The 27479-nt window shown below is 33.5% G+C and overlaps 1 protein-coding gene across 3 annotated transcripts; it reads right to left on the bottom strand.

The window, feature by feature from the left end:
• Positions 1 to 446: 446 nt before the first annotated feature.
• Positions 447 to 25929, bottom strand: LOC124270264 (galactoside alpha-(1,2)-fucosyltransferase 2-like). 3 transcript variants are annotated; one of them, XM_046705297.1, is made up of 3 exons: positions 25344 to 25929; positions 2396 to 2515; positions 447 to 1827 (listed from the first exon to the last, which is right to left on the bottom strand). In XM_046705297.1, the coding sequence occupies exons 2-3, from the start codon at positions 2439 to 2441 to the stop codon at positions 584 to 586; spliced, it is 1290 nt and encodes a 429-aa protein (XP_046561253.1). In that variant the 5' UTR covers positions 2442 to 2515; positions 25344 to 25929; the 3' UTR covers positions 447 to 583. The 3 variants fall into 3 exon arrangements, with proteins under 3 accessions (XP_046561253.1, XP_046561256.1, XP_046561254.1); XM_046705300.1 differs by having other exon boundaries at positions 2408 to 2515; XM_046705298.1 differs by lacking the exon at positions 2396 to 2515.
• Positions 25930 to 27479: the final 1550 nt, after the last annotated feature.

The following is a 27479-nucleotide window of genomic DNA, read 5'->3' as shown; positions in this document are numbered from 1 at the left end:
GTCGTAAGAGGCGGCATCGGGTCTGGCTCGCTGACTTGGTTGACACATGTCATCGTATCCCAATTACGTGGATTGGTGCTCATGCTGTTGATCGCTGGATTTTCTGGTCCAGACTCGATTATTTACAGACCGCCGCCATATAGCTGGAATATTGCTGAGCGCATGATAGCCTAGTGGTTAAAGCGTTCGCTCATCACGCCGATGGGTACAATGTGTCAAGCCCATTTATTGTGTCCCCCGCAGTGATATTGCTCGAAAATTGCTAAAAGCGGCGAAAAACCAAACTCACTCACTCCTCAGGTCTGAACCCTTACTTAACTCACACTCTTAATTTACACGTTATGTCCAATCCTATTTCAAACCAATCCGTTCTCGTAGAAAATAATCACTATAATTCGCTGAAACCTGCTTCCTCAGGCCCAAATCCTTACTTCACAAACTCTTCATTTTCACAGTGTATCCAATTTTATTTGAAACCGATCCATTCTAGCAGAAAATTGTCAGCACAATTCTCTTAGACTTGTTTCCTCAGGTCTGAACGCTCAATTCGCTCACATTCCTAATTTAAACAATGTATCGTATCCTATTTCAAACCAATCCATTCAGGTAGAAAATAATCACTATAGTTCGCTGAGAATTGCTTCCTCAGTTCTGAACCCTCTCTTGCAGGCCATTGGTAGTAAACAGTCTCCCCACCGTTCAAAAAACCGACCCACCAACTGAACGACCCAACAGACGTCACGGTGTGGTCACAGCTGAGCAACACGGCCATATCCGTGATGAATTCGTTGCCTTCCACGTAGATAATGTCGTCACCGGTGACATACCACTTTGTCCAATCCATTTCTAATGAACACACAAGGAAGAGCACATGCGCGTACTTTTTCCGGAAGTATTGCATTGCGTGGGAAAAGAACCCGGGTGTTGCAAGTTCATAGCCGAATTTAATAAGGCGAGCTTCTGAATTGATGTCTCCTCGTCGAACATGTATCCCAACTAAAACAGGTTGTTTCTTAAATAATCTTTTCGTCCTTTGCTGGTGCTCAATCGATAGTTTGCTGATGATATCTCTAGCCTTAGACAATGTCGTATTGGACAAGGTATACTGTCGCCGAATATCGTCCATTACGTTTACAAAATATTTCCAAGACTGTAAGTAATACCCAAATTTAATATTTTCTTTAGGGGATAAATTCAAAAGGGCTGGATCCATGCCGCAGTTATACTTCTCTAGGTAGAACTTAGCTGAGTTACAAGCACAGTTGTCTTGAATGATGTGGGCATTGAGCTTGAAGTACTTCGTGAGCATGCTGGATTTGGGGAACACCAACGTCCGGTTGTAATAGGCTGCGAGGCCATAACACGAGGCGTATATGAACATATTGTTTCCCAGACCACCGACGGGCTGACAACACACGAACCTATTGTTATTACGGATGAGGTCAAGGTCCGGGTCTTTGCACGTTGATGCTTGTGTTGTCGGTGCTCCAGACGTTCCTCTGTTGTGTGTCTCCGTGAGGGTCGTTACAGATGTTGGTGGTGCTGTTGATATTGCTGCTGATGTTGCTTCAGTGGATATTCCACTGTTGTGTTTATTTGTAGTATCATCCACGGTTACGGAGCTGTATCTGTCCCAAGTCAAGAGCTGGTCCACTTGAGTTATACTTTCAATCTCAGCTTTGGTGGAACCGTTCTTAATTCTTTGAGGAGTTTGCGACATATCCGCGAGTTTTCCACCAAGTATATAATAGGAGATATAATCTTTCGGCAGAGTAAGGAAGACTGCTAGTAATATTATAGTGTAGATGGCGATGAAGAACCACAATCCTGAAACATACAAGGGATGCTGTCAAACACAGATTATCCTTAAATTGTTACTTTTAAAACTTATACAGATTGAAAAAATAGGTGGGAGCGAAGTGACTGCCTAGTCGTCTACTGATTCGCAATTAACTTTCAGAGTTGCTTCCCTTTGGTATGCCGATCGAAGGTTCGAGTCCCAGAGTGGATTATATTTCTATGTTTGTTAGCGCTATACATGGTGAAGTGATACTTCAAGGTCGTGCATCATCTCCAGATGTCTTCCCATATCAAGTATGAAATTGACATGCCGCTTTCCAAATGAAATATTTTTCAAAACGACGTAAATCATACATGCTCTAAAGTGTTTCTATTTTTCTAGCAACACTGAGCAAATCTGGAATGACATTTCGAAAACAGTCATTTTTTAATCACAACGAATCAGTTACTTTGAATTACAAAGAAAATGAAGTATTTGATTGTAAAACTATCACTTTCACATATACATTCACTAAGCGGACTTTCATCCCACATTAAGCGGACCTGCAGTGATATAAATGGAATACTGTCCAAAGTGTCGTTAAACATAACCCACTCATTGACTCACTCTGACTTTCTTCTTTCCAGAACCACGGTGTCATAATGTTTGGCTTTGTCAGCTTACCGTTGTTTTGAAATCACTGATAAAAACCGTGTTACATTTTAGTTTCGTTTCCTGAAATGAATACACTTTGAGTGACTCACCCTCGATATATACTGAACTAAAAAAGAAACTTCACATTTATTGGTTACTAGCAGTGTTTGGGACATAAAGTAACACATGTGAAGTTTCTTATCAGTTCAGTTCAGTTCAGTTCAGTTTCTACCATCTGTGACGATAACACTGCTATTAACCATATCTGTTCCTTGAGTCTGTTTCGAATTACACTATTCTAAAACAGCCGTCCAATCAAATTACAATCACAGGCGAGGGAAATTCTGTTGCTCACATTGTCAGCTAAACGCTGTCCTTTCTGAGCGCCATGGCATTACGTCCAAAGGAAGTACCATCAAGCATATATTAATGTTATCGTTGCATTTTTATGCTGAAATAGAGTTTGTCCGAATTAAGAAACAAGTCAAAACATTGATTACACAGCAGTCTCGTTTTCTGCTCGTGGAAATCTCAAAACGAGGCTCGGCCGCTAGAAAGGTTTGGCGGTCTTGTACGGCCTTGATATTATATAAATCACATTGTACGTTACCACAAGACATTTAATAAGCGCAAAGACCACATAACAAGTGTAACCAATGAGTCAGATGAATTGTGAATCATTATACGACCTCATCAAACAGGGGCAGTCTGTGACGTCTTAGTTAACGTCATGCTGCCTGAACCTCGCCCAAAAATATAGAAATACGATTTTTTTATAGTTAAAAATTTAATTCATTTGAAAATCCCATTTCGTATGAAACAAGGAATTAGAATTTGGTGTAACCATAGTTGTTTGTAGTGTCTCTTTTCACCTTCATACGAGAAATTTCGGATCGGCTGAAAAGTACGTCATTGTCTTAATTGGTTCATGAGACTCATGCTTCGGTTTGTAAGGACATGAAAGCTAGTTCAAGAACCCATACATTTATGGATTGGTTGAAAAGTATGTCGAGCGGTGTAAAATTAAAATTTCGGAATAACAGATCTGATATTAATATTTGTTACTATTTTTCATTCTTCGAAATTGGTTAGCCTTCATTCTCGCCATCAGTGGTAATGTAACTCACCTGAGGATCAAACATAAACTGCCTTCTCATTTGATTAGGGGCGGTGGGGTAGCCTAGTGGTTAAGGCGTTCGCTCGTCGTGAATGATGATGTATCTGAATGAAGATGTATCTGAATGATGATGTATCTGAATGATGATGTATCTGAATGATGATGTATCTGAATGATGATGTATCTGAATGATGATGTATCTGAATGAAGATGTATCTGAATGATGATGTATCTGAATGATGATGTATCTGAATGATGATGTATCTGAATGATGATGTATCTGAATGATGATGTATCTGAATGATGATGTATCTCTGAATGATGATGTATTTGAATGATGATGTATCTGAATGATGATGTATCTGAATGATGATGTATCTGAATGATGATGTATCTGAATGATGATGTATCTGAATGATGATGTATCTGAATGATGATGATGTATCTGAATGATGATGTATCTCTGAATGATGATGTATCTGAATGATGATGTATCTGAATGATGATGTATCTGAATGATGATGTATCTGAATGATGATGTATCTGAATGATGATGTATCTGAATGATGATGTATCTGAATGATGATGTATCTGAATGATGATGTATCTGAATGATGATGTATCTGAATGATGATGTATCTGATGATGTATCTGAATGATGTATCTCTGAATGATGATGTATCTGAATGATGATGTATCTGAATGATGATGTGAATCTGAATGAATGATGATGATGATGTATCTGAATGATGATGTATCTGAATGATGATGTATCTCTGAATGATGATGTATCTGAATGATGATGATATATCTGAATGATGATGTATCTGAATGATGATGTATCTGAATGATGATGTATCTGAATGATGATGTATCTGAATGATGATGATGTATCTGAATGATGATGTATCTGAATGATGATGTATCTGAATGATGATCTATGATGTATCTGAATGAATGATGATGTATCTGAATGATGATGTATCTGAATGAAGATGTATCTGAATGATGATGTATCTGAATGATGATGTATCTGAATGATGATGTATCTGAATGATGATGATGTATCTGAATGAAGATGTATCTGAATGATGATGTATCTGATGATGTATCTGATGATGTATCTGAATGATGATGTATCTGAATGATGATGTATCTGAAATGATGATGATATATCTGAATGATGATGTATCTGAATGATGATGTATCTGAATGATGATGTATCTGAATGATGATGTATCTGAATGATGATGTATGAATGATGTATGTATCTCTGAATGATGATGTATCTGAATGATGATGTATCTGAATGATGATGTATCTGAATGATGATGTATCCTGATGATGTATCTGAATGATGATGTATCTGAATGATGATGTATCTCTGAATGATGATGTATCTGAAATGATGATGTATATCTGAATGATGATGTGATCTGAATGATGATGTATCTCTGAATGATGATGTATCTGAATGATGATGTATCTGAATGATGATGTATCTGAATGATGATGTATCTGAATGATGATGTATCTGAATGATGATGTATCTGAATGATGATGTATCTGAATGATGATGTATCTGAATGATGATGTATCTGAATGATGATGTATCTGAAATGATGATGTATCTGAATGATGATGTATCTGAATGATGATGTATCTGAATGAATGATGTATATCTGAATGATGATGATCTATCTGAATGATGATGTATCTGAATGATGATGTATCTGAATGATGATGATCTGAATGATGATGTATCTGAATGATGATGTATCTGAATGATGATGTATCTGAATGATGATGTATCTGAATGATGATGATGTATCTGAATGATGATGTATCTGAATGATGATGTATCTGAATGATGATGTATCTGAATGATGATGTATCTGAATGATGATGTATCTCTGAATGATGATGTATCTCTGAATGATGATGTATCTGAATGATGATGTATCTGAATGATGATGTATCCGAATGATGATGTATCTGAATGATGATGTATCTGAATGATGATGTATCTCTGAATGATGATGTATCTGAATGATGATGTATCTGAATGATGATGTATCTCTGAATGATGATGTATCTGAATAATGATGCATCTGAATGATGATGTATCTGAATGATGATGTATCTGAATGATGATGTATCTGAATGATGATGTATCTGAATGATGATGTATCTCTGAATGATGATGTATCTGAATGGTGATCGATGTATCTGATGTATCTGAGTGATGATGTATCTGAATGAGGATGTATCTCTGAATGATGATGTATCTGAATAATGATGTATCTCTGAATGATGAAATATCTGAATAATGATGTATGTCTGAATGATGAAGTATCTGAATGATGATGTATCTGAATGATGATGTATCTGAATGATGATGTATCTGAATAATGATGTATCTCTGAATGATGATGTATCTGAATGATGATGTATCTGAATGATGATATATCTGAATGATGATGTATCTCTGAACGATGATTGATGTATCTCTGAATGATGATGTATCTGAATAATAATGTATCTCTGAATGATGATGTATCTGAATGATGATGTATCTGAATGATGATGTATCTCTGAATGATGATGTATCTGAATCTGATGATGTATGAATGATGATGTATCTGAAATGATGATGTATCTGAATGATGATGATGTATCTCTGAATGATGATGTATCTGAATGATGATGTATCTGAATGATGATGTATCTGAATGATGATGTATCTGAATGAATGATGTATCTGAATGATGATGTATCTGAATGATGATGTATCTGAATGATGATGTATCTGAATGATGATGTATCTGAATGATGATGTATCTGAATGATGATGTATCTGAATGATGATGTATCTGAATGATGATGTATCTGAATGAAGATATATTTGAATGATGATGTATCTGAATGATGATGTATCTGAATGATGATGTATCTGAATGATGATGTATCTGAATGATGATGTATCTGAATGATGATGTATCTGAATGATGATGTATCTGAATGATGATGTATCTGAATGATGATGTATCTGAATGATGATGTGAATGATGAATGAATGATGATGTATCTGAATGATGATGTATCTGAATGATGATGTATCTGAATGATGATGTATCTGAATGATGATGTATCTGAATGATGATGTATCTGAATGATGATGTATCTGAATGATGATGTATCTGTAAATGATGATGTATCTGAATGATGATGTATCTGAATGATGATGTATCTGAATGATGATGTACCTCTGAATGATGATGTATCTGAATGATGATCGATGTATCTGATGTATCTGAATGATGATGTATCTCTGAATGATGATGTATCTGAATGATGATGTATCTGAATGATGATGTATGTCTGAATGATGATGTATCTGAATGATGATGTATCTCTGAATGATGATGTATCTGAATGATGATCGATGTATCTGATGTATCTGAATGATGATGTATCTGAATGATGATGTATCTGAATGATGATGTATCTCTGAATGATGATGTATCTGAATGATGATGTATCTGAATGATGATGTATCTGAAATGATGATGAATGATGATGTATCTGAATGATGATGTATCTGAATGATGATGTATCTGAATGATGATGTATCTCTGAATGATGATGTATCTGAATGATGATGTATCTGAATGATGATGTATCTGAATGATGATGATGATGTATCTTGAATGATGATGTATCTGAATGAATGAGATGTATCTGAATGATGATGTATCTGAATGATGATGTATCTGAATAATGATGTATCTCTGAATGATGAAGTATCTGAATAATGATGCATGTCTGAATGATGATGTATCACAATAATGATGTATCTGAATGATGATGTATCTGAATGATGATGTATCTGAATGATGATGTATCTGAATGATGATGTATCTGAATGATGATGTATCTGAATGATGATGTATCTGAATGATGATGTATCTTTGAATGATGATTGATGTATATCTGAATGATGATGTATCTCTGAATGATGATGTATCTGAATGATGATGTATCTGAATGATGATGTATCTCTGATGATGATGAATGATGATGAATGATGATGTATCTCTGAATGATGATGTATCTGAATGATGATGATGTATCTCTGAATGATGATGATGTATCTGAATGATGATGTATCTCTGAATGATGATGTATTTGAATGATGATGATGTTCTGAATGATGATGTATCTGAATGATGATGTATCTGAATGATGATGTATCTGAAATGATGATGTATCTGAATGATGATGTATCTGAATGATGATGTATCTGAATGATGATGTATCTGAATGAAGATGTATCTGAATGATGATCTATCTGAATGAAGATGTATCTGAATGATGATGTATCTGAATGATGATGTATCTGAATGATGATGTATCTGAATGATGATGTATCTGAATGATGATGTATCTGAATGATGATGTATGATGAATGATGATGTATCTGAATGATGATGTATCTGAATGATGATGTATCTGAATGATGATGTATCTGAATGATGATGTATCTGAATGATGATGTATCTGAATGATGATGTATCTGAATGATGATGTATCTGAATGATGATGTATCTGAATGATGATGTATCTGAATGATGATGTATCTGAATGATGATGTATCTGAATGATGATGTATCTGAATGATGATGTATCTGAATGATGATGTATCTGAATGATGATGTATCTGAATGATGATGTATCTGAATGATGATGTATCTTAATGATGATGTATCTGAATGATGATGTATCTGAATGATGATGTATCTGAATGATGATGTATCTGAATGATGATGTATCTGAATGATGATGTATCTGAATGATGATGATCTGAATGTATCCCTGAATGATGATGTATCTGAAATGATGTATCCCTGAATGATGATGTATCTGAATGATGATGTATCTATCTGAATGATGATGTATCTGAATGATGATGTATCTGAATGATGATGTATATCTGAATGATGATGTATCTGAATGATGATGTATCTCTGAATGATGATGTATCTGAATGAGGATGTATCTCTGAATGGTGATGTATCTGAATGGTGATCGATGTATCTGATGTATCTGAATGATGATGTATCTGAATGATGATGTATCTGAATGATGATGTATCTCTGAATGATGATGTATCTGAATGATGATGTATCTCTGAATGATGATGTATCTGAATGATGATCGATGTATCTGATGTATCTGAATGATGATGTATCTCTGAATGATGATGTATCTGAATGATGATGTATCTGAATGATGATGTATCTGAATGATGATGTATCTGAATGAAGATGTATCTGAAAGAAGATGTATTTGAATGATGATCTATCTGAATGAAGATGTATTTGAATGATGATCTATCTGAATGATGATGTATCTGAATGAAGATGTATCTGAATGATGATGTATCTGAATGAAGATGTATTTGAATGATGATGTATCTGAATGAAGATGTATCTGAATAATGATGATGTATCTGAATGATGATGTATCTGAATGATGATGTATCTGAATGATGATGTATCTGAATGATGATGTATCTGAATGATGATGTATCTGAATGATGATGTATCTGAATGAAGATGTATCTGAATGATGATGTATCTGAATGATGATGTATCTGAATGATGATGTATCTGATGATGTATCTGAATGATGATGTATCTGAATGATGATGTATCTCTGAATGATGATGTATCTGAATGATGATGTATCTGAATGATGATGTATCTGAATGATGATGTATGGATGATGTATCTGAATGATGATGTATCTGAATGATGATGTATGTATCTGAATGATGATGTATCTGAATGATGATGATGCATGATGATGTATCTGAATGATGATGTATCTGAATAATGATGTATCTGAATGATGATGTATCTGAATGATGATGTATCTGAATGATGATCGATGTATCTGATGTATTTGAATGATGATGTATCTGAATGATGATGTATCTGAATGAGGATGTATCTCTGAATGATGATGTATCTGAATGATGATGTATCTGAATGATGATCTATCTGAATGATGATGTATCTGAATGATGATGTATCTGAATGATGATGTATATCTGAATGATGATGTATCTGAATGATGATGTATCTGAATGATGATGTATATCTGAATGATGATGTATCTGAATGATGATGTATCTGAATGATGATGTATCTGAATGACGATGTATCTGAATGATGATGTATCTGAATGATGATGTATCTGAATGATGATGTATCTCTGAATGATGATGTATCTGAATGATGATGTATCTGAATGATGATGTATCTGAATGATGATCTATCTGAATGATGATGTATCTGAATGATGATGTATCTGAATGATCTGAATGATGATGTATCTGAATGAAGATGTATCTGAATGATGATGTATCTGAATGAAGATATATCTGAATGATGATGTATCTGAATGATGATGTATCTGAATGAAGATGTATCTGAATGAAGATGTAACTGAATGAAGATGTATTTGAATGATGATGTATCTGAATGATGATGTATCTGAATGATGATGTATCTGAATGATGATGTATTTGAATGATGATGTATCTGAATGATGATGTATCTGAATGAAGATGTATCTGAATGATGATGTATCTGAATGATGATGTATCTCTGAATGATGATGTATCTGAATGATGATCTATATCTGAATGATGATGTATTTGAATGATGATGTATCTAAATGATGATGTATCTGAATAATGATGTATCTCTGAATGATGAAGTATCTGAATAATGATGCATGTCTGAATGGTGAAGTATCAGAATAATGATGTATCTGAATGATGATGTATCTGAATGATGATGTATCTGAATGGTGATCGATGTATCTGATGTATTTGAATGATGATGTATCTGAATGATGATGTATCTGAATGAGGATGTATATCTGAATGATGATGTATCTGAATGATGATGTATCTGAATGATGATCGATCTATCTGATGTATCTGAATGATGATGTATCTGAATGATGATGTATCTGAATGATGATGTATCTGAATGATGATGTATCTGAATGATGATGTATCCTATGAATGATGTATCTGAATGATGTTGTATCTTTGAATGATGATGTATCTGAATGTTGATGTATCTGAATGATGATATATCTTAATGATGATGTATCTTTGAATGATGATTGATGTATCTCTGAATGATGATGTATCTGAATAAAGATGTATCTGAACGATGATGTATCTGAATGATGATGTATCTGAATGAAGATGTATCTGAATGATGATGTATCTGAATGAAGATGTATCTGAATGATGATCCATCTGAATGATGATGTATCTGAATGATGATGTATCTGAATGATGATGTATCTGAATGAAGATGTATCTGAATGATGATGTATCTGAATGAAGATGTATCTGAAGGATGATGTATCTGAATGATGATGTATCTGAATGATGTATCTGAATCTGAATGATGATGATATGTGAATGACGATGTATCTGAAGGATGATGTATCTGAATGAAGCTGTATCTCAATGAAGATGTATCTGAATGAAGATGTATCTGAATGAGGATGTATCTCTGAAAGATGATGTATCTGAATGATGATGTATCTTTGAATGATGATGTATCCGAATGATGATAGATGTATCTGATGTATCCTGAATGATGAATGATGATGTATCTGAATGATGATATGTATCTGAATGATGATGTATGAATGATGATGTATCTGAAATGATGATGTATCTGAATGATGATGTATCTGAATGATGATGTATTTGAATGATGATGTATCTGAATGATGATGTATCTGAATGATGATGTATCTGAATGAAGATGTATCTGAATGGTGATGTATCTGAATAAAGATGTATCTGAATGATGATGTATCTGAATGATGATGTATCTGAATGAAGATGTATCTGAAAAATGATCTATCTGAATGAAGATGTATCTGAATGATGATCTATCTGAATGAAGATGTATCTGAATGATGATGTATCTGAATGATGATCTATCTGAATGAAGATGTATCTGAATGAAGATGTATCTGAATGGTGATGTATGATGTATCTGATGTATCTGAATGATGATGTATCTGAATGATGATGTATCTGAATGATGATGTATCTGAATGATGATGTATCTGAATGATGATGTATCTGAATGATGATGTATCTGAAATGATGTATGAATGATGATGAATGATGATGTATCTGAATGATGATGTATCTGAATGATGATGTATCTGAATGATGATGTATCTGAAGGATGATGTATCTGAATGATGATGTATCTGAATGAAGATGTATCTGAATGAAGATGTATCTGAATGAAGATGTATCTGAATGATGATGTATCTGAATGATGATGTATCTGAATGATGATGTACCTGAATGATGACGTATCCCTGAATGATGATGTATCTGAATGATGATGTATCTGAATGATGATGTATCTGAATGATGATGTATATCTGAATGATGATGTATCTCCGAATGATGATGTATATCTGAATGATGATGTATGATGATGAATGAATGATGATGTATCTGAATGATGATGTATCTATCTGAATGATGATGTATCTGAATGATGATGTATCTGAATGATGATGTATCTGAATGATGATGTATCTGAATGATGATGTATCTGATGTATTTGAATGATGATGTATCTGAATGATGATGTATCTGAATGATGATGTATCTCTGAATGATGATGTATCTGAATGATTATGTATCTCTGAATGATGATGTATCTGAATGGTGATCGATGTATCTGATGTATCTGAATGAGGATGTATCTCTGAATGATGATGTATCTGAATGATTATGTATCTCTGAATGAAGATGTATCTGAATGATGATCTATCTGAATGAAGATATATCTGAATGAAGATGTATTTGAATGATGATCTAGCTGAATGACTATCTGAATGATGAATTTGAATGATGATGTATCTGAATGATGATCTATCTGAATGAAGATGTATCTGAATGATGATGTATCTGAATGATGATGTATCTGAATGATGATGTATCTGAATGAAGATGTATCTGAATGATGATGTATCTGAATGATGATGTATCTGAATGATGATGTATCTGAATGATGATGTATCTGAATGATGATGTATCTGAATGATGATGTATCTGAATGATGATGTATCTGAATGATGATGTATCTGAATGATGATGTATCTGAATGATGATGTATCTGAATGATGATGTATGAATGATGATGTATCTGAATGATGATGTATCTGAATGATGATGTATCTGAATGATGATGTATCTGAATGATGATGTATCTGAATGATGTGTATGATGTATCTGAATGATGATGTATCTGAATGATGATGTATCTCTGAATGATGATGTATCTGAATGATGATATATCTGAATGATGATGTATCTGAATGATGATGTATCTGAATGATGATGTATCTGAATGATGATGTATCTGAATGATGATGTATCTGAATGATGATGTATCTGAATGATGATGTATCTGAATGATGATGTATCTGAATGATGATGTATCTCCGAATGATGATGTATATCTGAATGATGATGTATCTGAATGATGATGTATCTGAATGATGATGTATCTCTGAATGATGATGTATCTGAATGAGGATGTATCTCTGAATGGTGATGTATCTGAATGGCGATCGATGTATCTGATGTATTTGAATGATGATGTATCTGAATGATGATGTATCTGAATGATGATGTATCTCTGAATGATGATGTATCTGAATGATTATGTATCTCTGAATGATGATGTATCTGAATGGTGATCGATGTATATGATGTATCTGAATGAGGATGTATCTCTGAATGATGATATATCTGAATGATTGTGTATCTCTGAATGAAGATGTATCTGAATGATGATCTATCTGAATGAAGATATATCTGAATGAAGATGTATTTGAATGATGATCTATCTGAATGATGAATTTGAATGATGATGTATCTGAATGATGATGTATCTTAATGAAGATGTATCTGAATGAAGATGTATCTGAATGATGATGTATCTGAATGATGATGTATCTGAATGATGATGTATCTGAATGATGATGTATCTGAATGATGATGTATCTGAATGATGATGTATCTGAATGATGATGTATCTGAATGATGATGTATCTGAATGATGATGTATCTGAATGATGATGTATCTGAATGATGATGTATCTGAATGATGATGTATCTGAATGATGATGTATCTGAATGATGATGTATCTGAATGATGATGTATCTGAATGATGATGTATCTGAATGATGATGTATCTGAATGATGATGTATCTGAATGATGATGTATCTGAATGATGATGTATCTCTGAATGATGATGTATCTGAATGATGATGTATCTCTGAATGATGATGTATCTGAATGATGATGAATATGAATGAATGATGATGTATCTCTGAATGATGATGTATCTGAATGATGATGTATCTGAATGATGATGTATCTGAATGATGATGTATCTGAATGATGATGTATCTGAATGATGATGTATCTCTGAATGATGATGTATCTGAATGATGATGTATCTGAATGATGATGTATCTGAATGATGATGTATCTGAATGATGATGTATCTGAATGATGATGTATCTGAATGATGATGTATCTGAATGATGATGTATCTGAATGATGATGTATCTGAATGATGATGTATCTGAATGATGATGTATCTGAATGATGATGTATCTGAATGATGATGTATCTGAATGATGATGATGTATCTGAATGATGATGTATATCTGAATGATGATGTATTTGAATGATGATGTATCTGAATGAAGATGTATCTGAATGATGATGTATCTGAATGAAGATGTATCTGAATGAAGATGTATCTGAATGATGATCTATCTGAATGAAGATATATTTGAATGATGATGTATCTGAATGATGATCTATCTGAATGAAGATGTATCTGAATGAAGATGTATCTGAATAAAGATGTATTTGAATGATGATCTATCTGAATGAAGATGTATCTGAATGATGATCTATCTGAATGAAGATGTATTTGAATGATGATGTATCTGAATGATGATGTATCTGAATGATGATGTATCTGAATGAAGATGTATCTGAATGATGATGATGTATCTGAATGATGATGTATCTGAATGATGATGTATCTGAATGAAGATGTATCTGAATGATGATGTATCTGAATGATGATGTATCTGAATGATGATGTATCTGAATGATGATGTATCTGAATGATGATGTATCTCTGAATGATGATGTATCTGAATGATGATGTATCTGAATGATGATGTATCTGAATGATGATGTATCTGAATGATGATGTATCTGAATGAATGATGTATCTGAATGATGATGTATCTGAATGATGATGAATGATGATGTATCTGAATGATGATGTATCTGAATGATGATGTATCTGAATGATGATGTATCTGAATGATGATGTATCTGAATGATGATGATATATCTGAATGATGATGTATCTGAATGATGATGTATCTGAATGATGATGTATCTGAATGATGATGTATCTGAATGATGATGTATCTGAATGATGATGTATCTGAATGATGATGTATCTGAATGATGATGTATCTGAATGATGATATCTGAATGATGAATGTATCTGAATGATGATGTATCTGAATGATGATCATATGATGAATGATGATGTATCTGAATGATGATGTATCTGAATGATGATGTATCTGAATGATGATGTATCTGAATGATGATGTATCTGAATGATGATGTATCTGAATGATGATGTATCTGAATGATGATGTATCTGAATGATGATGTATCTGAATGATGATGTATCTGAATGATGATGTATCTGAATGATGATGTATCTGAATGATGATGTATCTGAAGATGATGATGTATCTGAATGATGATGTATCTGAATGATGATGATATATCTGAATGATGATTGATGTATCTCTGAATGATGATGTATCTGAATAATAATGTATCTCTGAATGATGATGTATCTGAATGATGATGTATCTGAATGATGATGTATCTGAATGATGTTGTATCTCTGAATGATGATATATCTTAATGATGATGTATCTTTGAATGATGATTGATGTATCTCTGAATGATGATGTATCTCTGAATGATGATGTATTTGAATGATGATCTATCTGAATGAAGATGTATCTGAATGATGATGTATCTGAATGAAGATGTATCTGAATGATGATGTATCTGAATGAAGATGTATCTGAAGGATGATGTATCTGAATGATGATGTATCTGAATGAAGATGTATCTGAATGATGATCTATCTGAATGAAGATGTATCTGAAGGATGATGTATCTGAATGAAGATGTATCTGAATGATGATGTATCTGAATGATGATGTATCTGAATGAAGATGTATCTGAATGAAGATGTATCTGAATGGTGATGTATCTGAATGAAGATGTATCTGAATGATGATGTATCTGAATGATGATGTATCTGAATGAAGATGTATCTGAATGAAGATGTATCTGAGTGATGATGTATCTGAATGATGCTGTATCTGAATGACGATGTATGTGAATGACGATGTATCTGAATGATGATGTATCTGAATGAAGATGTATCTGAAGGATGGTGTATCTGAAGGATGATGTATCTGAATGAAGATGTATCTGAATGAAGATGTATCTGAATGAAGATGTATCTGAATGAAGATGTATCTGAATGATGATGTATCTGAATGATGATGTATCTGAATGATGATGTACCTGAATGATGATGTATCCTGAATGATGATGTATCTGAATGAGGATGTATCTGAATGATGATGTATCTGAATGATGATGTATCTGAATGATGATGTATATCTGAATGATGATGTATCTGAATGATGATGTATCTGAATGATGATGTATCTCTGAATGATGATGTATCTGAATGAGGATGTATCTGAATGATGATGATGTATCTGAATGATGATGTATCTGAATGATGATGTATCTGAATGATGATGTATCTGAATGATGATGTATCTGAATGATGATGTATCTGAATGAGGATGTATCTCTGAATGATGATGTATCTGAATGATGATGTATCTCTGAATGATGATGTATCTGAATGATGATGATGTATCTGAATGATGATGTATCTGAATGATGATGTATCTGAATGATGATGTATCTGAATGAATGTATTGAATGATGATGTATCTGAATGATGATGTATCTGAATGATGATGTATCTGAATGATAATCGATGTATCTGAAGTATTTGAATGATGATGTATCTGAATGATGATGTATCTGAATGATGATGTATCTGAATGATGATGTATCTGAATGATGATGTATCTGAATGATGATGTATCTGAATGATGATGTATCTGAATGATGATGTATCTGAATGAAGATGTATCTGAATGATGATGTATCTGAATGATGATGTATCTGAATGATGATGTATCTGAATGAAGATGTATCTGAATGATGATGTATCTGAATGATGATGTATCTGAATGATGATGTATCTCTGAATGAAGATGTATCTGAATGATGATGTATCTGAATGATGATGTATCTGAATGATGATGTATCTGAATGATGATGTATCTGAATGATGATGATGTATCTGAATGATGATGTATCTGAATGATGATGTATCTGAATGATGATGTATCTCTGAATGATGATGTATCTGAATGATGATGTATCTGAATGATGATGTATCTGAATGATGATGTATCTGAATGATGATGTATCTGAATGATGATGTATCTGAATGATGATGTATCTGAATGATGATGTATCTGAATGATGATGTATCTGAATGACGATGTATCTGAATGATGATGTATCTGAATGATGATGTATCTGAATGATGATGTATCTGAATGATGATGTATCTGAATGAAGATGTATCTGAATGAATGAAGATGTATCTGAATGAGATGTATCTGAATGAAGATGTATCTGAATGATGATGTATCTGAATGAATGATGATGTATCTGAATGATGATGTATCATAAATGATGATGTATCCTGAATGATGATGTATCTGAATGATGATGTATCTGAATGATGATGTATCTGAATGATGATGTATCTGAATGATGATGTATCTGAATGATGATGTATATCTGAATGATGATGTATCTGAATGATGATGTATCTGAATGATGATGTATCTGAATCTGAATGATGATGTATCTGAATGATGATGTATCTCTGAATGATGATGTATCTGAATGATGATGTATCTGAATGATGATGTATCTGAATGATGATGTATCTGAATGATGATGTATCTGAATGATGATGTATCTCTGAATGATGATGTATCTGAATGATTATGTATCTCTGAATGAAGATGTATCTGAATGATGATCTATCTGAATGATGATTTATCTGAATGAAGATGTATTTGAATGATGATGTATCTGAATGATAATGTATCTGAATGAAGATGTATCGATGAATGGAGATGATGTATCTGAAATGAAGATGTATGATGAATGAATGATGATGTATCTGAATGAAGATGTATCTGAATGATGATGTATCTGAATGATGATGTATCTGAATGAAGATGTATCTGAATGAGATGTATCTGAATGAAGATGTATCTGAATGATGATGTATCTGAATGAAGATGTATCTGAATGATGATATATCTGAATGATGATGTATCTGAATGATGATGTATCTGAATGATGATCTATCTGAATGATGATGTATCTGAATGAATGATGTATCTGAATGATGATGTATCTGAATGATGATGTATCTGAATGATGATGTATCTGAATGATGATGTATCTGAATGATGATGTATCTGAATGAAGATGTATCTGAATGAAGATGTATCTGAATGATGATGTATCTGAATGACGATGTATCTGAATGAAGATGTATCTGAATGATGATGTATCTGAATGATGATGTATCTGAATGATGATGTATCTGAATGAAGATGTATCTGAATGATGATGTATCTGAATGATAATCGATGTATCTGAAGTATTTGAATGATGATGTATCTGAATGATGATGTATCTGAATGATGATGTATCTGAATGATGATGTATCTGAATGATGATGTATCTGAATGATGATGTATCTGAATGATGATGTATCTGAATGATGATGTATCTGAATGATGATATATCTGAATGATGATGTATCTTTGAATGATGATTGATGTATCTCTGAATGATGATGTATCTGAATGATGATGTATCTGAATGATGATGTATCTGAACGATGATGTATCTGAATGATGATGTATCTGAATGATGATGTACCTCTGAATGATGATGTATCCGAATGATGATAGATCTGAATGATGATGTATCTGAATGATGATGTATCTCTGAATTGATGATGTATCTGAATGATGATGTATCTGAATGATGATGTATCTGAATGAATGATGATGTATCTGAATGATGATGTATCTGAATGATGATGTATCTGAATGATGATGTATCTGAATGATGATGTATCTGAATGATGATGTATCTGAATGATGATGTATCTGAATGATGATGATGATGTATCTGAATGATGATGTATCTGAATGATGATGTATCTGAATGATGATGTATCTGAATGAAGATGTATCTGAATGATGATGTATCTGAATGATGATGTATCTGAATGATGATGTATCTGAATGATGATGTATCTGAATGATGATGTATCTGAATGATGATGTATCTGAATGATGATGTATCTGAATGATGATGTATCTGAATGATGATGTATCTGAATGATGATGTATCTCTGAATGATGATGTATATCTGAATGATGATGTATCTGAATGATGATGTATCTGAATGATGATGTATCTGAATGATGATGTATCTGAATGATGATGTATCTCTGAATGATGATGTATCTGAATGATGATCGATGTATCTGATGTATTTGAATGATGATGTATCTGAATGATGATGTATCTGAATGATGATGTATCTCTGAATGATGATGTATCTGAATGAAGATGTATTTGAATGATGATCTATCTGAATGAAGATGTATCTGAATGAAGATGTAACTGAATAAAGATGTATTTGAATGATGATCTATCTGAATGAAGATGTATCTGAATAATGATGTATCTCTGAATGATGATGTATCTGAATGATGATGTATCTGAATGATGATGTATCTGAATGATGATGTATCTGAATGAAGATGTATCTGAATGATGATGTATCTGAATGATGATGTATCTGAATGATGATGTATCTGAATGATGATGTATCTGAATGATGATGTATCTGAATGATGATGTATCTGAATGATGATGTATCTGAATGATGATATATCTGAATGATGATGTATCTGAATGATGATGTATCTGAATGATGATGTATCTGAATGAAGATGTATCTGAATGATGATGTATCTGAATGATGATGTATCTGAATGAAGATGTATCTGAATGAAGATGTATCTGAATGATGATGTATCTGAATGATGATGTATCTGAATGATGATGTATCTGAATGATGATGTATCTGAATGAATGATGTATCTGAATGATGATGTATCTGAATGATGTTGTATCTCTGAATGATGATGTATCTGAATGATGATGTATCTGAATGATGATATATCTTAATGATGATGTATCTTTGAATGATGATTGATGTATCTCTGAATGATGATGTATCTGAATAATAATGTATCTCTGAATGATGATGTATCTGAACGATGATGTATCTGAATGATGATGTATCTGAATGATGATGTGCCTCTGAATGATGATGTATCTGAATGATGATAGATGTATCTGATGTATCTGAATGATGATGTATCTCTGAATTATGATGTATCTGAATGATGATGTACCTCTGAATGATGATGAATCTGAATGATGATGTATCTGAATGATGATGTATCTCTGAATGATGTTGAATCTGAATGATGATGTATCTGAATGATGATGTATCTGAATGATGATGTATCTGAATGATGATGTATCTGAATGATAATGTATCTGAATGAATGATGTTGAATCTGAATGAAGATGTATCTGAATGATGATGTATCTGAATGATGATGTACCTCTGAATGATGATCTGAATGATGATGAATGATGATGATGTATCTGAATGATGATGTATCTGAATGATGATGTATCTGAATGATGATGTATCTGAATGATGATGTATCTGAATGATGATGTATCTGAATGATGATGTATCTCTGAATGATGATGTATCTGAATGATGATGTATCTGAATGATGATGTATCTGAATGATGATGTATCTGAATGATGATGTATCTGAATGATGATGTATCTGAATGATGATGTATCTGAATGATGATGTATCTGAATGATGATGTATCTGAATGACGATGTATGTATCTGAATGAAGATGTATCTGAATGATGATGTATCTGAATGATGATGTGATCTGATCTGAATGATGATGTATCTGAATGATGATATATCTGAATGATGATGTATCTGAATGATGATCTATCTGAATCGAATGATGTATCTGAATGAAGATGTATCTGAATGATGATGTATCTGAATGATGATGTATCTGAATGATGATGTATCTGAATGATGATGTATCTGAATGATGATGTATCTGAATGATGATGTATCTGAATGATGATGTATCTGAATGATGATGTATCTGAATGATGATGTATCTCTGAATGATGATGTATCTGAATGATGATGTATCTGAATGATGATGTATCTGAATGATGATGTATGATGATGATGTATCTTTGAATGATGATTGATGTATCTCTGAATGATGATGTATCTGAATAATAATGTATCTGAATGATGATGTATCTGAACGATGATGTATCTGAATGATGATGTATCTGAATGATGATGTATCTCTGAATGATGATGTATCTGAATGATGATAGATGTATCTGATGTATCTGAATGATGATGTATCTCTGAATGATGATGTATCTGAATGATGATGTACCTCTGAATGATGATGAATCTGAATGATGATGTATCTGAATGATGATGTATCTCTGAATGATGTTGAATCTGACTGATGATGTATCTAGATGATGATGTATCTGAATGATGATGTATCTGAATGATGTATGATGATGATGTATCTGAATGATGATGAATCTGAATGATGATGTATCTGAATGATAATGTATCTCTGAATGATGATGTATCTGAATGATGATGTATCTGAATGATGATGTATCTGAATGATGATGTATCTGAATGATGATGTATCTGAATGATGATGTATCTGAATGATGATGTATCTGAATGATGATGTATCTGAATGATGATGTATCTGAATGATGATGATATCTGAATGATGATGTATCTGAATGATGATGTATCTCTGAATGATGATGTATCTGAATGATGATGTATCTGAATGATGATGTATCTGAATGAAGATGTATCTGAATGAAGATGTATCTGAATGATGATGTATCTGAATGATGATGTATCTGAATGACGATGTATCTGAATGATGATGTATCTGAATGATGATGTATCTGAATGAAGATGTATCTGAATGATGATGTATCTGAATGATGATGTATCTGAATGATGATGTATCTGAATGAAGATGTATCTGAATGAAGATGTATCTGAATGAAGATGTATCTGAATGATGATGTATCTGAATGATGCTGTATCTGAATGACGATGTACCTAAATGATGACGTATCCATGAATGATGATGTATCTGAATGAGGATGTATCTCTGAATGATGATGTATGTGAATGATGATGTATCTCTGAATGATGATGTATATCTGAATGATGATGTATCTGAATGATGATGTATCTGAATGATGATGTATCTCTGAATGATGATGTATCTGAATGAGGATGTATCTCTGAATGGTGATGTATCTGAATGGTGATCGATGTATCTGATGTATTTGAATGATGATGTATCTGAATGATGATGTATCTGAATGAGGATGTATCTCTGAATGATGATGTATCTGAATGATGATGTATTCTGAATGATGATGTATCTGAATGATGATCTATCTGAATGAAGATGTATCTGAATGATGATGTATCTGAATGAAAGATGTATTTGAATGATGATCTATGAATGATGAATGAATGATGATGTATCTGAATGATGATGTATCTGAATGATGATCTATCTGAATGAAGATGTATCTGAATGATGATGTATCTGAATGATGATGTATCTGAATGAAGATGTATCTGAATGATGATGTATCTGAATGATGATGTATCTGAATGATGATGTATCTGAATGAAGATGTATCTGAATGATGATGTATCTGAATGATGATGTATCTGAATGAAGATGTATCTGAATGAATGATGTATCTGAATGATGATGTATCTGAATGAAGATGTATCTGAATGATGATGTATCTGAATGATGATGTATCTGAATGATGATGTATCTGAATGATGATGTATCTGAATGATGATGTATCAGAATGATGATGTATCTGAATGATGATGTATCTGAATGATGATGTATCTGAATGATGATGTATGATGATATATCTGAATGATGATGTATCTGAATGATGATCTGAATGATGATGTATCTGAATGATGATGTATCTGAATGATGATGTATCTGAATGATGATGTATCTGAATGATGATGTATCTGAATGATGATGTATCTGAATGATGATGTATCTGAATGATGATGTATCTGAATGAATCTGAATGATGATGTATCTCTGAATGATGATGAATGATGATGTATCTGAATGATGATGTATCTCTGAATGATGATGTATATCTGAATGATGATGTACCTCTGAATGATGATGTATCTGAATGATGATGTATCTGAATGATGATGTATCTGAATGATGATGTATCTGAATGATGATGTATCTGAATGATGATGTATCTGAATGATGATGTATCTGAATGATGATGTATCTGAATGATGATGATGTATCTGAATAATAATGTATCTCTGAATGATGATGTATCTGAATGATGATGTATCTGAATGATGATGTATCTGAATGATGATGTATCTGAATGATGATGTATCTGAATGATGATGAATCTGAATGATGATGTATCTGAATGATGATTGATGTATCTGATGTTGTTGAATGATGATGTATCTGAATGATGATGTATCTGAATGATGATGTATCTGAATGATGATGTATCTGAATGATGTATCTGAATGATGATGTATCTGAATGATGATGTATCTGAATGAAGATGTATCTGAATGATGATGTATCTGAATAATGATGTATCTCTGAATGATGATGTATCTGAATGATGATGTATCTGAATGATGATGTATCTCTGAATGATGATGTATATCTGAATGATGATGTATCTGAATGATGATGTATCTGAATGATGATGTATCTGAATGATGATGTATCTGAATGATGATGTATCTGAATGATGATCGATGTATCTGATGTATTTGAATGATGATGTATCTGAATGAAGATGTATCTGAATGATGATGTATCTGAATGAAGATGTATCTGAATGATGATGTATCTGAATGATGATGTATCTGAATGATGATGTATCTGAATGATGATGTATCTGAATGATGATGTATCTGAATGATGATGTATTTGAATGATGATGTATCTGAATGAAGATGTATCTGAATGATGATGTATCTGAATGATGATGTATCTGAATGATGATGTATCTGAATGATGATGTATCTGAATGATGATGTATCTGAATGACAATGCATCTCTAAATGATGATGTATATCTAAATGATGATGTATCTGAATGATGATGTATCTGAATGATGATGTATCTAAATGATGATGTATCTGAATGATGATGTATCTGAATGATGATCTATCTGAATGACAATGCATCTCTAAATGATGATGTATCTGAATGATGATATATCTGAATAATGGTGTATCTGAATAATGATGTATCTGAATGATGATGTATCTGAATGATGATGTATCTCTGAATGATGATGTATCTGAATGATGATGTATCTGAAAGATGATGTATCTGAATGATGATGTATCTGAATGATAGTGTATCTGAATGATGTATCTGAATGATGATGTATCTGAAATGATGATGTATCTGAATGATGATGTATCTGAATGATGATGTATCTGAATGATGATGTATCTCTGAATGATGCTGCATCTGAATGATGATGTATCTGAATGATGATGTATCTGAATGATGATGCATCTAAATGATGATGTATCTCTGAATGATGATGTATCTGAAATGATGATGTATCTGAATGATGATGTATCTGAATGAAATGACAGTGACCCTAATATAAAATGTTGATGTTTTTTAAAGAATTATATTGCAACCAAGCCTTGTTATTGCTCTTCATTCTCATCACAACACGAGATAAGTGCAGCGTGATTTCAACCACGGGTGACTTATCTGCCTGTCGTTGCACACTGTATAATGCGTACCCATTATGGTGTACCTAATAATGGTTGTCTTCAGTTCCGGTATGAACCATTGAAATGTGAATGCATTTCACATCATGGTCTTCAAAGAAAAGAATTAAAAAAAGTTATCGAGCCACAGATTACGTTTTCCTAAGTGCTGCATGAGTAAATGATAGTTAAGTAGATGTATTAAACATATCAACGTCCTTTCAGTTTACACTTTACAATAACGTGAACACAAAATCGGTATACTTTCTTTTGCGCATCAGTTTATGGCTGAGCGGGTGACCACGTGACACTAGGTAAGATGTTACGCTGGACACAGACAGTCTCAGTAATCGAACAGGTATACTTACTCTTGGCTGTTATAATATCATATCTGCGCCAGATCGCCATCCTCGTGAAAAGGTTGAATACTTGGTCACAAAGTGGCAAATATTTGCCCAAGTTGTCCCTGGTGTGATTGCGACATACTGTCAAGTTGCGTTGGTCTGTCCGTGATGTATGTCGCCGGGAGTCGGTTGAAACATTGATATGATATCAAAGTGCAGATACCGTACATCCCCATACAATAAGATTACCTCTATCTTTCCTACACACAGGTCACAGGCAAAGGTAGCCATCGAGGCCTCGTTCACAGCGCTTGAATATCATCATGACGTCACTCGTGACTATTTATGCACTTTTTGGAAAAAATAAGTCCTCACTGGAAGTCAACACTTGTGATGCATCAGAACGTTCTTTATTCAGTTCCTGAGTCTGTTTCTCCTGCTTTTTAATATCACTCAGTGGTTTCCTGAAGGTAGTGATGAAGGTGTTGTTTGTACAGAACGACACTTTAAGCTACAGGTATTCTCCCAAGCCGACAAGCGGCATGCTTTGATGTTGTGGTTGTTGTTAAGGGCCATAACGATCCCAGATGTTCATCCATGCGAAGAGATCTCACAGCCGGATGGAAGTGTTTTATTGAGAGAGGGTGAGCGAATTCTGTTTTAGCGCTGTTTATATCGCCATATCGCTGGCCTTAGGAGCCTGAAACAAATATACTGGACAAAAATAGTTTGGGATATATGTACATTTTGAAATTATGAATAATGATGTATTTATTCATTGACACATTGATAAAATATCCGTCATAAAAATACCTATATCCCTAACTTAGTTTGTCCAGAGTTTCAAGAAAGCTCATACAAGTCTGGACATGTGGCAAGTCTAGATTATTACAGTTTTTGGAAAAGAAGAAATGTCTCTGGGATGCTTTTCATTATAGGGGCGGTGGGATTGTGTTGTGGTTAATGCGTTCGCTCGTCACGCCGAAAACCCGGGTTCGATTCCCCACATGGGTACAACGTGTGAAGCACATTTCTGGTATCCCCCGCCGTGATATTGCTGGACTATTGCTAACAGCGGCGTAAAACCAAAGTCACTCACTCACTCACTTTTCATCATATTTAATTTATAACTTAGGAACCGTTTTTCTGTAAACATATGTTAACACGTCACAATTTAATTCTGGAAATCCAAATCAACATGCAGTTATCATGAATATATGCTAAGGATGAAAAAAAAATGAATCAACAATTCTTTTCATTTCAGAGACTAGATGTTAGTCTACACTTTGGTGAACCCCTCAAGCAGAGCATCCTGCTGACAGACCCGGAATCTCTGCGCAACTCTGCACAGCTTTGGGCAGTTGTCTTATTCCTGTCTTTGTCTACATTGGGGGGAAATGAAACTAACGGAATCGGGAGGTCAGGCTCGCTGACTTGGAAGAGACATGTCATCGTATCCTAACTTTGTTTGCGCAGATCGATGCTCATGCTGTTGATCACTGGAATGTCTAGTCCAGATACGATTATTTACAGACCGCCGCACTGCTGAGTGCGCCGTTAAACAACAACCAATCAATCAAACCAGTCTAAACGTGCTCTTTTGCCACAGGCAAACAATTTGTCCATACCAGGTTGGCTATCTACAAATGTGTACCACTGTGTCAACACAGCTATTTGTTTAGAAAAATCCATTGTAACCTGCACTCAGATTCGATAAAATACAAGCACAGAGGGTATTGATCAATAAGCTACACAATAACAGATAACATCAATGTGTGAAGCCAATTAACGGTGTCCTTCGCCGTGATGTTGCTGGAATATTGCCGAGTGTTGCGTAAAACTAAACTCACTCACTCACTTTAAGGTATTTTCTGTGTAGAGTGAGTGAGTTTAGTTTTACGCAACACTCGGCAATATTCCAGCTACATGTTAGCGGTCTGTACATAATCGTGTCTGGACCAGACAATCCAGTTATCAACAGCATGAGCTTCGATCTACGCAATGGGGATACGATAACATGTGTCAACTAAGTCAGCAGTTTGCGAAATAGCCACTGGCCCTCTAGCCCGTGCCTAGTAAAAACCCAGTCGAGCCATTAAATCTACAGTCACAGGGACATGGGGTCATCACTCTCTCCGACCTGTTAAAGAACGAATAAAC

The sequence above is a fragment of the Haliotis rubra genome, unplaced genomic scaffold (assembly GCF_003918875.1).
Source record: "Haliotis rubra isolate DU_JTF1 unplaced genomic scaffold, ASM391887v1 Scf150, whole genome shotgun sequence".
NCBI classification, from domain to species: domain Eukaryota; kingdom Metazoa; phylum Mollusca; class Gastropoda; order Lepetellida; family Haliotidae; genus Haliotis; species Haliotis rubra.
Note: the sequence above shows the minus strand (reverse complement) of the source record. Positions and strands in the feature narration are given on the sequence as shown.

Bases quoted from the DNA above. Each gene is read 5' to 3' on its own strand.
- LOC124270264 (XM_046705297.1), bottom strand. From the start codon at position 2,441: ATGACACCGTGGTTCTGGAAAGAAGAAAGTCAGAGTGAGTCAATGA. The intron at 1,828-2,395 runs GTGGGTTATGTT...TGTATGTTTCAG, and splicing joins AAGTCAGAGTGAGTCAATGA to GATTGTGGTTCTTCATCGCC.